Source organism: Falco peregrinus, chromosome 12, assembly GCF_023634155.1.
Source record: "Falco peregrinus isolate bFalPer1 chromosome 12, bFalPer1.pri, whole genome shotgun sequence".
Taxonomy (NCBI): domain Eukaryota; kingdom Metazoa; phylum Chordata; class Aves; order Falconiformes; family Falconidae; genus Falco; species Falco peregrinus.
Genome location: NC_073732.1, coordinates 9,476,776 through 9,489,028, shown reverse-complemented (window position 1 = coordinate 9,489,028; position 12,253 = coordinate 9,476,776). Strand labels below are relative to the sequence as shown.

The window sequence follows — 12,253 nt, the reverse complement described above, 5'->3', positions numbered from 1 at the left end:
CCCCTAACACTTGGCTTGCTTTTCTGATACCTCTTTTCAAAGCAGAGGCTGCACTTCTCCAGAGTTGCAGAGATCCAGGTAGGTTTTAGGTTAACATCAAGTGATTTTCAAATCTGTTATTTCTTGTGAGAAGACATTAATGTTTGTCTGGAGGGAAAAAGAAACTAAACCAAATCCAAAAAACTCCCATGTGTTCACTTTCAGCTCACAAAAATTTACAATTTTAATATCTGAATATATGCAATAGTATGAATGCAAAAATCCCCATACCCTTCATCTGTTTCTCATTCTGAATAAAATTGATTTAAGCACATATACATAATGTTGTGGTCTGAGCAATAGCAGTTGTTTCCAAGCTGACTTAAAAAAACATGTCCCTGTCATTATCAAGGATAAAAACTTGTCCCATTTGAAGCTGATGAAAATATTTTTACCAGCTTCACTGAATCAGGATTTTACTTCAGCGATAACCATCCCTATATTAATTTAGCATTACCAATGATATGCTGTAATAAAAGCAGTGACTGAAACACATACTGAGTCTTTGAGACAGAGCTCCCAAAGCACTGCATAATCTTTTAAAGCAGTTCCGCATAGGAACAGCTTTTCTCTCTCAGCACAAAGCAAGGACAATTTAGGTAGCAGAAAGTAACTGCCCAAGAGCAAACAGCCATGCTGGTAATTCACTAATTACTCTAATCACCATTATTAGTAATTATTAATTTTGGCCGTATTTTCCTGCTGAGCTGCTTTAATGCGGCCAGCATAGGCATTACACTTAGCTAATATGAAGCCCCAGGGTGCCACATGACACACGGCAGCCCCGCATCCCGAAATTCCCTGCTCCACGGAGATCTGCCTCCTTGCCGAGGCTCCTGCGGCAGCATGCTGCACCAAGCAAGCCCCAACAGGCTCTGCCAGCCCCACACAGCCTCCTAGAGCAGCATCCAGTGTCAAATGCAATGCTCACTATTGCTGTGACACAGAAAACACAGGGCTGGCCAAAACCAAGGGCTTCTCTGAGGTCATCTCTCTGTTTCTCTTTATAGCATGGTCCTTTTTGAAAAAACAACAGTTAAATCGGTGCAGTCCCTGGATTCTTTCTCAATTATATCATCAGCAAAGGGCTCAAAGAAGTGCAGTTTGCTTAGTAGAAGGTAAGTTCTATAAAAACACATTTGTCTGTAAAGCTGCAAACAACCTGGAAGACCACACCGATTTAACTGTTTGGATGAGATTAATTAAATCCCGGTAAACACCCAGAGCAGATCTGCTCTAACACAGAAACACAGTTCTTGCTTCGGGGAGCTGCTAATAAAGCTCCACACACAAGAGAGATGCGGCTCCTCGGGCGGCACTTGGCTGTGCCACAGGACCCTGGGGTGCACGGCTCTGCTGGCCGAACGCTTGGTGCCAATACTCCCCTTAGCTAGGTTCAACGTAAATCTGCCGGAGACACCTCCGCCTGAGCTGCAGAGTTAGCCCACATCTGCCATCAGCTTCCATAACGCTTCTGAGATGGGTTTGCTCTGGGTAGCAAGGCTGTGGCGAGGCTCCTTGTTGCTGTTAAACCTTGGCTGCCTGAGAAGGACATGGCACTGATGGACATACCCTCACAATTTTAAAAGGTCCCTCATCTTTTCTTAACCAAAGCTCACCATGCACTTGTCTGTTTGGGATGTGCTGAAAACACAGGATTATGGAAAACAAATGGATGGGAACAATTCCTGATCATTACACCAGAAATGATGTAGTCATCCCCAGCTTTACACCTGCATCCCTCACCCTTTTATTGCCTATAAACCTGTTGCACAATTTGGCATCAGACTGATGCCAACAAGGGTGTGTCTGTGCTCAGAGCTGCAGGTCAACACTGGGTGAGGAAAAGAAACTTAAAGCTTAACCTAGAAAAAAGAGAAAACGGAGACCTCACCAGCAGAGGTGAGCAATCAGTGAAGGCACTGTCTGTCACACATTCCACATTGCCTGAGGCAACTGAAACAGGACCATTTTTATCAGCTACAACAATAAATATTGGGGGGAGAGGGGTGTCAAATATTGTACCTCTGCATATTGCCTATTATAACCATTAAGAGAACAACATATTTTGTATATGACTGTGACTGATGTGGAACTGCTCACAATTGTAATCGTTTCTCTCTCCTTTTTCAGCTCACAAATTACTGAAAAATAACATTCCCTTCTGTACTGAATGCAATAGACCGCACATGCAATAGCTTTTATGGTAGTTCCAAGACAGAAAAGGTAAAATAGCACTTTAATTATAAATTATTCAGAAATCAATTATACAAAATTATACAAAATAAAATGTCAATGTGAAGAAAGCAGTTGATGTTGCAGCATCCTACAATACAGTGATAGGGCATAAAAATAACGCCCAGCTTTTTCCACCCCTCAAAAGTGAGTGGAAATGGGGCTGGAGGAAGAAATCTTTTTCTAAATATTTACCAATTGATCTTGAGGCTTAGTTACCTAATGCACTCTAGAAAGTCATACAACAAGCAGGCTTTTATAAAAGTAAAAAACTTCTGACATTAAAATACTGTCAGAAAGCTTCTGATGTCAACTGCACTAGGATATCAAACCACAAGGACTTATCCAAAAAGCTGTCTGATTTCAATGATCACTGCATCAGCCCTAAATAAGCTACTTAACTGTTGAAATGTACAGAAAACATAAGCAGCAAATGGGGCTTTTGTGTGTGTATAATTTTTTTACCATGAATGGGCTGGCATCTGATCCATTCCTGACCTATGCATCCATCAGAGAGAAATTTTTTCCTAGCTCTAAACAAAAAGCAAGATCTCAAATTTCCTTAAACATACCTATTGTACAGCAACAGAGAAATTCTGAAGAATTAAACCAGCTGAACAAGACATTAGTGCTGCAGGGATGTAAGCCAGCATGTCTCTTGTGAAAAATGGGAGGGTTCTTCTGCAAAGTTTTGGGCTTGGCTCATCACTGAGTTCATTTTACACTGTTACACAGCTCTTAGACAAGTTTTACATCAGCATAAAACAAGCACACTGCATGGGGTAAATCAGGCCCAATATTTAAAATGCTAAAAATCAATTCTTACCAGCTGTAGGACGATTATTTTAAATGGAAAAATGTGTATTTCATAAGGATTGTCATTTTTGCTCAGAATTTGTAACTTCTGCTGAGTAACATCCAAAGTGTCTGATAGTGGTTCAGCCAAAAGTCAGCCCTCAGAATCGTCTCAGCTGCATTTCAGTGGGTTTTTTTACTATAATTAATGCATTTGTCCCACTAAGGAACAGTCCCTAACAAATGCTCATTGTGATGAAAGTGACTAAATGAGAGAATATGTCTGGATCCTCACAAATAGAGTAACTCTTCCAAAAACCTGAAGAAATTTCTCTTCTCTTTGATCGCAGCCTAGGAAGCCTTTAAATTCAACCTGAAGAAGTTTTCCAGTCCTCATGGTCCAACTCCTCCACTTGTGAAGAATCACAGATTCAGTCGCCAGAAGAATTTAGCCAAGAAGCCACCTTCAACTCCAGGCTGGGTGCTCTGTCGGTCTGAGCATCCCAGGAGCCAGGGCAGCACCACAGTGCAGGGAGTAGGAGTGTGTGTTGCAAACACCCTGCCCATGAGCCTGCAACCCCCAGAGAGCTGCAGCTCATCGCCACCCGACACATATAAGGCTGCCAGGGCGTACAGGAACACAGCTTATTCTTCAGGTTGTCACAGTGGGCTTTCCAGCCTTGCTCTGGGCTGTAACATCCCGTGACACGACGCTGGACTGAGACAAAAGGGCTGAAATCATTGATGGCTTTGTTCCGTAGTCAGGTAAGCGTACATAAATCACCATCGCTGTGGTCCCAGCTTTGTTTCTTCTCCTGACCACGCTGCCACTGGCATGTTTCCCTGCACTGCCTGCAGACCTCGCACACCCAGGCAGCGACCTGCTCCGCTGAGTTGTTGCAGCAGAAAAAACTAATAAAGAAGTAAATAGGGTTCAGTTGGATCACCTCCATGAACTGACTTGCTGTGTCATCACGAGTTGCTGTGCTAACAAAAGGGTGAGGACAGAACCCCCAAGTGCCACTAGATACACAAAGAGGTAAATAGGAGGTGCATCCGTCCATAGAAAAAAGCAGCACCTGACCAGGTGACCAGGTGTGGGGACCACGTGGCTTACGTGTTCCACTGAGTAACGTTCTCTAGGGACGGTGCAAGGTAACCTTGCTGGCGCAGGATCTAGCTCTACAGCATCATGTTCACAGGGGTAATTATGAGCAAGAAAGTTTCTGTGGCTACACGCCATTTTTTCTCATTCTTAGTTTCATCAAAAAATGTGAATTTCCCCAATTTTGCATTCAGCTTTTTCTTTATATTTTTTTCAAGTTATACTCAACTTAGCCATCTATTCTGTGCAGTTTCCATGCCAGAATTACAAGAAGCTTTCCCAGTGCTGACTTTCATATAATTATTAGGTGGAGTTTCAGTTGACCTCAAGGCAGATACACATCAGATAAGAAAACTCAGAACACAAAAGACAGGGGCAAAGCAGTTTGAACCAGAAACGCAGCTGATGTATCTGGACCTTATTAAAGCATTTGATATAGTGCCTCAAAAGATTTTACTTGAAAAAATTAATTCAGATTTCCTTGGATCTAAGGAGACTTTCATGTGTTTTGAAAATTAATTGGAAATTGTAGGGTTATGAAAGTGGCAATAATATTAAGTGGAAGGGCGGTGCCTGGGATAATTTGACATACATCTTTTAACAATGAACTAATTAAATAGGAAGACGACGGTAACAGGGAAACAGTGACAAGCAAAAAACAACAAAACAACGGGGGGGGGGGAAGGCAAAACAGAACAAACCCACCAGCAACACACATTTCAGAATTTAAGAATACCTGAGTAAATAAGAATTAATGCAAAAAATGGAAGATACCAGTTGGATGAAAACAGTCCAAATTCATCAGGGATGATATGCACTGGGAAAACAGTAACACTGGAAAAGTCCTCCAAGTGATGGGGGCAGATTAGCTCCAAGGCTGCAAATCGGTGTGGCCTTTGGAAAGGGGGTGCTTTTTGACTCCACATGCTGAAATAGCTGTGCACTATGGACAGTGGCAGCAGATGTCATTTTCTTTCTTCTTTTCAGAGACTGAAGCTACATTTTTAGCAGACTTTAAATCCTCTCCTAGGATAAATTACAAAAAGGATCTGTCTTCCTGTACAGAGAATGTTCCTACTTTTCTCTGCATTATTTCAGTTTATGCCAAGCTGAAAATCTTTGAGTTCCCTCTTTTGCTACTTTTAATGTCCAAGGACTCGTGGACAATCTTCAGATCTGCCACCACAAGCTAGCAATACGTGCCTTTTCATCTTTCCAACAAGTCAGCCCTTCTAAACCACAGTTTCCTCATTTGGTTCGGCTCTTCAAGAACGCTCAGGGCCCAGGAGCAAAGTAACTGCTAGCACAGAGGGCCAGGAGAAGGGTCCAAGGCTGTGGAGGAGGACGAGCTTGCCCCGGCGTTTGAGGGCAGCACACCTGATGCAGCAGGTCCCAGGGCAGGGATGCGGGGAAGGTGTCCACGCTGCCAGTAGCCGGGCCAGGCAGCTCCCAAGCCGCAGCGTTAGCAAGGCGGCGGGCCAATGCGGTGGGCCCGAAGCACTTGCCTGCCTGGAGGTCCCCCTGTCCCCAAGTAAATTTTCAGAATTAAAAAGAGAAATAATGACTTTTATGGCCTGTGCTGCATCTGAAGATAATGGAGTTACTCTGGACTTCCCTGATGCAACAGAGCAGAATTTGATTTAGTGAAATCTGATTGTTTAACACGTGACGTTGGGAAACTCCGAATCCTTTATTGTTTGCATTGTTTTTTCCTTAAACCGGTCAAAGCTCTTACAGCAATGTCAGGACGTAGCCACATCGCAGCTCCTTCCACCTCCAGTTTCCAGAATAAAATACCTTTTATTTTCACTTGTGCACAATGAAAGCACATCCCAGTGCACAAGCCTCTTCCCGAGGAAGCAAGCTATGTGGGAAGCAAGCTACGGTACCCTGCGAGCCCCGGGGACCCGCCAGTGCCCGGCCCCCCCGCTTAACCCTTCCCTGGGGCTCTGGGTGCCCCCCGCCGCCTCGCAGCACTGGCACGCTGGGGACGGCCACCCGCACCGGCAGAACCGCTGACACATGCGGTTCCAAACCGAAAGGCCGCCCGGCGTCTCCCACCCGGGAGCGCTCCCGCGGGCCGCCGCGGCCCCTCGGCCCGGCGCTGGGTTCCGGGGGGGCACGCCCGCCCCGCCCGCCCGGCGCCCACCGCCCCCGGCGCGGGGAGCCACCGCCGGCCGCCCCGAGCCCCGCACGCCGGGCGGGCCGGCCGGCAGGAGGAACCCCGGCGGCCGCTCCCGGGGGCGGGCGGCGCCGATCCCGCCCCCCGCCCGCGGCAGCCGCCAGCGCGGCGGGCGGCCGCCGACCCTCCCTCCCCGCCTGCCGCCCGCCCTCCCCGCCGGGCCGCGCCGCAGCCCGCGGGCGCGGCCGCTGCTGCCCCGGCTCCCCGCCCGCCTGCCAGGCGCGGCGCGGCGCGGCCCGGGACTCTCCGCCTTTCCGCGGCTCGGCGTCCCCCCTCCGGCGAGATGTTATGGCCGAGCCGGCGCAGAAGGGCGGCGTAGGGCAGGGCGGGCGGCGGGAGGATGAGGCGGCGGCGGCCGCCCCCAGCTACGAGGACTACGAGTGCAAGATCTGCTACAACTATTTCGACCTGGAGCGGCGGGCGCCCAAGCTGCTGGAGTGCCTGCACACCTTCTGCCAGGAGTGCCTGAGCCAGCTGCACCTGCGCGCCGCCCAGCAGCCCCCCGCCGCCGAGCCGGGGCCCGGGCCCGCCCGCCCGCCCGGCGGCTCGCTGGCCTGCCCGCTCTGCCGCCACCGCACGGCGCTGCCCGACCACCGCGTCCACGGCCTCCCCGTCAACACCAAGCTGGCCGCCGCCTGCCCGCCGCAGCTGCGGGCCCGCGACCCGCTACCCCAGGACAGCCTGCCGCCGCTGCCGCCCCGCCGCCCGCCCCGCGCCCGGGAGGCGGCGGCCGCCCTCGCCCCGCCGCCCGCCGGCCCCGCCGGCCGCGCCGGGCCGCGCTCCTCGGGCGGCGGCTACGAGAGCTGCCAGAGCTGCAAGCGGGCGGCGCTGAGCGCCGGCTGCGTGTGCGTCGTCGTCTCCTTCCTCTCCATGGTGGTGCTGCTCTTCACCGGCCTCATCTTCGTCAACCAGTACGGCGGCGACGCCGGGCCCGGCGCCTCGGCCTCGCCGTCGCCGGTGGGGCCCATCTGCCTGTCGGTGGCCAGCATCCTCGCCCTCTTCTCTGTCGTCGTCACATGGCTCATCTGCTGGCTCAAGTACCGGCCCGAGGCGGCGGCGGCGACCGCCAACGGCACCCCGCGGGGCCGGGCGGCGGCCGCCCGCAGGAGCGACACGTAGCGCCGGCGGGCGCCGAGGGGCCGGGCTCGGCAGGGCGGCGGCCGCAACGGCGGGCGGCCGCGACCCCTGCGCGCAGGCGGCCCCCCCTCCGGTGGCGTTAGCCCCGGCGCAGCCGAGAGGCGGGACGGCAGCTGCGGACGCAGGACGCGGGCGAAGCTGCAGCTCTCCGGGGTGTAACGGGCGCGGAGCCGGCCTGCCGTGGCGGCGGGGGGCGGCAGAGCTCAGGCCCGACGGGTGTCAGGCCCCAGGCCTGCCGGGTGACAGGTGACAGCCCCAGGCCCGCCAGGTTGACCGGGTGTCAAGCCCCAGGCCCGCTGGGTGAGTGCGAGGCCGCAGGCCCGGGCCCCAGCCCTCCCGCGGCGCTGGCACGGCCCGAGGTGGCGTGGCGGGCCCGCGGGGTGGCCCGGCGAGGGGCCGCGGAGGGCCGGGCCGCTGCGCAGGGTGGGAGGGAGGCAGGGCCGGGCAGGGCGCAGGGGTGTCCCGGGGAGCCCCCAGGGGAGCCCCCAGGGGAGCCGGGGCTCCCGGGGTGCCTGTGCCCGCCCCCCTGCCGCTGCCGGCAGCATGCTCGGCCTGCCGTGCTCCCCGGTGCAGAAGGACACAGTCTCCGTGAAAGAAAACTGGCTTACTGTTGCCCCCGCCTGGAAGATAATCGGAGAGATTCACTGTGGGTAGGAGCAGGACAGGATCACGATGTTAAACGCGTTTTGTGTTTTCCGTTTTATGAAGCGAACAAGTGTGTATAGAAGAAGCTGTAACAGAAACGTATTATCTTAAAGAGACTGAGCCAAAGTTTCCCTACGATATATTGAGTACGGTTTTGTTATAATTTTATTAGAAGGCCATCGGGCCCTCTGTTGGTTGCTTAAAATAAGCTTTATTATTTAATTATTTGAAATTCTCATTTAATGTGGGAGACTGAAACGCTACGTTGCACACTTAAAACAATTTCTGGAAGATTATTTAATTAATGGAGCTCTAAAATAGAGCTGAGAGACTCCTGTGGTAGGGAGTAATATTTCACTGGCCATTAATTTCAATTGTTACACAGTGAGAGAAGCCCACATTAAAATACGGACTTTCAGCATCACTGTAAAAGTGGAATGCAGTAGCATAATTTGAATATTGAGCATTTACCTTTGGTCGAGGTAGCTGTAATAAGGCGGTGGTTTTCCCTCCTGGTAAGTTCTTCTGTGTTATGAGTTTCTGCAAAGGCCAGTGGAAAATGTCTTTGTTCTGTGAGGCTGGAACGTCAAAGATGTCTTTGACATGTGACAAGATGCTCATAATATGAAATGGAAAAACACTGCGATACAGCTGGTTTTGTAGTATATTAAGGAGAGCATTCTATATAGATACTGTTCTGTGTTGCAGGATAATTCATTTGGTGCCTGAATTTTTTTAACTTAGTTGTTATAATCTATTCTATTGGGAATAAGATAATGCTGCTTATTCCGTGTTTCTACACAGTACTGTAATGGAATGAGGTAATTATTTTCGTGTTTAACAGTTCAAGAGTTTTTTAAGTGATCCTTGAGTATGTGTATTTTGCAAGCTGTCTGCATGATATTCTGACACATATCCTCTTAATAGACCTTTACTCGACCACTACTATTTATCACAAGTGCAAAAGAATTTACTATGTAGAAATGTAAAGGCAGCAGGTGAAGATGTGATGTGTTTTATGACTGCACAAGTGATGTGTACTGTGCATTGTCCTGATTATCACAAATGTGTCAAAAACAACCCCCTGACACCCCAAAAAACCCCACAGACCCAAGCGCTATTTATAAGACTCTCTTATGATGGATGCAGTTTGTGGAAACAGTATTATGAGTTGTGTGTAACTTTACGTCTATTTAAAAAGATCTGCACCAGCCTTTTAAAGTCATATATTATAATGTAAAGGCCCTGAGGAGATAAATTACTGGGAACAACTGTGGCTCTGACCGTGGTTCATGTATTTAGAACAGTGTTCTCAAACCTGGGAGTTGCTCGTCAGCTGTGTAAAAGTGTATGCCTCCTAAAACTAGGCCTGACCGTTAGCCCCTGTTGACTTCAGCAGTAGTTGTGGATGTTCTGCACCAAAGAAAATCACGAGACTTTTATTTAAGCATCTAAATGAAAATTTAGATGGTTGACTTCAGGTACAAACATTTGAAAATTTTGGCCTTAACCTCTCTGTTTGATAATAGCGTTGACCTACCTCACAGGCAAGATGTGAGGCTTTATTTATTAAAGTTTTTAAGCAATTGGAGATCCTTGAAGAGGAGGTGCTATAGAGGTGAAAGTATTGTTATAAATGATACTGTAGTAAGAATAAATATATGTAAATTAATGGACATAAACAGCAGCAATGTTTTCTAAGGAAAATAAATATATAAAATATGTACGTGTGTACATCATATGCACCAATATATGATTTACCTGTTTGTGCTTCTACTGCAAATGCAGCATGCGCATCAGCATTTCTGTTCGATCAGGTAAGCTCCAGCACCTGGCAGTTCAGATGAGTGCAGCAACAGCCCTGCTATAACTCCATCTCACGTAGACACGTCGAAGGTAGTAGCTCTGAGCGCTCGTGAAGCTGGGCTGGAGCTCGCTGCGTAGTTCATACTTTGCTTTACTCCTGCGGGCTTTCCCGCTTGGGTCCTGCAGGTGTGCTGCCAGCACCGTCTGGGCGAGCTAACAAGCTCGTGCCGGTGCTTGGGTCTGTTTACAGGAGCTGCAGTCACAACGGAAGCTACTATATAGCTATGCCCTAAAATACTGATTACAGTAAGAAATGTACACTCCATCTTTTTTATTTTCTTTCCACATCACAGTTTTATTCTTGCCTTTTCTCTGTAAACAGTATTTGCCATTTTGACTAAACCAATGGTTTCAACTGGGATCCGTGGACTACTTCTAAAGGATCTGCAAAAGGTAAGTAAGAAAAGCAAATTGATCATCAGAAGCTTGAATTTGTTACGTGAGGGTCAACTTTAAAATGTTTAGAGGTTGGCACATTACAAAAAGTTAAAGATCACAGGCCTAAACAGGATTTTCAGGCTTATTCACAATTAAACGATCATATTACATATCAGGTTCCTACCCATATATTTGAAAATATTTCAGAGCCAAATTAAAATGGACAGTCTGACTGTACGCCCAGTCCTTCTCTCTGCTTATGCAAATTTTGGGAAACTCCGCTGGTTTCGGGAGTGTTAGTCTGGATCCACATCACAGTACCAGTCAGAAAAAATTGTGCATTGTATACATCTCTGGCTACTGTAGAATCCCAGTATTATATTTGTATTTTGGGTTCCTTTGTGTGTACAGAGTGCTTGTCCAAAGCCGAACTTTGCTCAAGTTTCAGTAAAAAAAAAAACTTAAGTAAAATACAAACAGAGAAAATCCTTGTGGCTGGTGGTGGTTTGTTATTGTAACTGTTTCAGTCAGAACACTTGTGTTTTCTAGTTGTTTAAAAATGCACCGAGGTAAGCAGCTGGAGGAGTATGCATCAGTTACACTATCCACACATCTTGCAGAAAAAAACGGTGCTTTGGGGCACTCTGTGGGAAAGCAAAGAAGGCGGGCTATACCACAGCACCATGGGGAAAATCATGGGAAATACAAGCAGCAGGCTTATTTTTTTTTTTTTATTCCTTGCACTCGGTTGGGGGGGGGGGGGGTGGGGTTGGGGTTGGTTTTTTTGCTGTGCAACATTTCTCTGCATTACACATTCTGGGACACTAGCAGCTACAGCCAAGAAATGAAAGTACCAGGAAGATAAACAAAGGCCCGAAGCTTTCTCAGGAATTTTTTGACCTCTGCGAGATCACAGGCTGCGTGAACTCTGAAAGATCTGTAGTTTCCAATTGTGCCAAAAGGTCTTAAATTTTTTGTGGCAGTAATCCCCTGTTCCTCTACCTGAGTGGAGCACACTGGATTCCAGACCGGGAGATCTGATGAAGTGTTAAGTTCATGTTTTGCAATAGGCTGCCAGACATCAGTGGTGCTAGTCCAGTCCGAGAGAGGGAGTAAAAAGCAGATGGAAGGGCAGAACCCAGCTCCGCAGCACAGAACCGGGTGGGCAGCCATGTGCTGTAAACTGGTCTCTTCCATCTTACCTGGGACAGGTGGTGACCATCGCTGCGTGAGGAAAGCTCTCGCTGGAGCTAACTGCAGCCGCGGTGAAGCTGGGTATACGCTCTTTGTGGGGAGCTTCTGCCATTTACTGTATATGGGGATGCGTTAGGACAATTGCTACCGCATTACGAATTCTTTCATGTTGCCCTTCTTCATAACTTTTGCTCAATTATTCACTTTTTTAAGGCACCATTATGTTTTTAACACATGCCATGTATGTTCAGTGCCACAATGTAGAAATATTTATTTCTCCTTTGAAAGTGTCTCTGGTAAATACTACGGCTGCAGGGAATAAATTATATTCCTTTCCGCGTCACTAGCCCACAAGCAGTAAATAATCGTCCAATGTTAATTTATGTAATGGCAGGTATTAATCTTTTGAAAGGAAAGTTTGACAGAAAAACACTTGAGTGTTTCATAAATGTGTGTGGAAGGAATAAAAACCTTGATTATCTAGTTGGATTGGTTAAGACGCCTGCATACAGGGGTACTTTTTGTGTTCTTTTATCATGCAAAAAACAACATAGCAGTTACTCTCATATTTACGATCATTAGAAACGTACCACAAAGCCAAATAATAAAAAAAGGTATCTAACATGAGTTGTACGACCCTGTGACTTACAGCATTGACCTGAATTTCCTGAAGTGAG

The 12,253-nt window shown here is 48.3% G+C and overlaps 1 protein-coding gene across 1 annotated transcript; it reads left to right on the top strand.

Moving 5' to 3' along the window:
* Positions 1 to 6,547: 6,547 nt before the first annotated feature.
* On the top strand, positions 6,548 to 9,887 carry LOC129785422 (RING finger protein 223). Its single transcript, XM_055817664.1, has one exon. It carries the CDS (start codon positions 6,645 to 6,647, stop codon positions 7,473 to 7,475), a length of 831 nt encoding a protein of 276 aa, XP_055673639.1. The 5' UTR covers positions 6,548 to 6,644; the 3' UTR covers positions 7,476 to 9,887.
* The last annotated feature ends 2,366 nt before the right edge of the window (positions 9,888 to 12,253 follow it).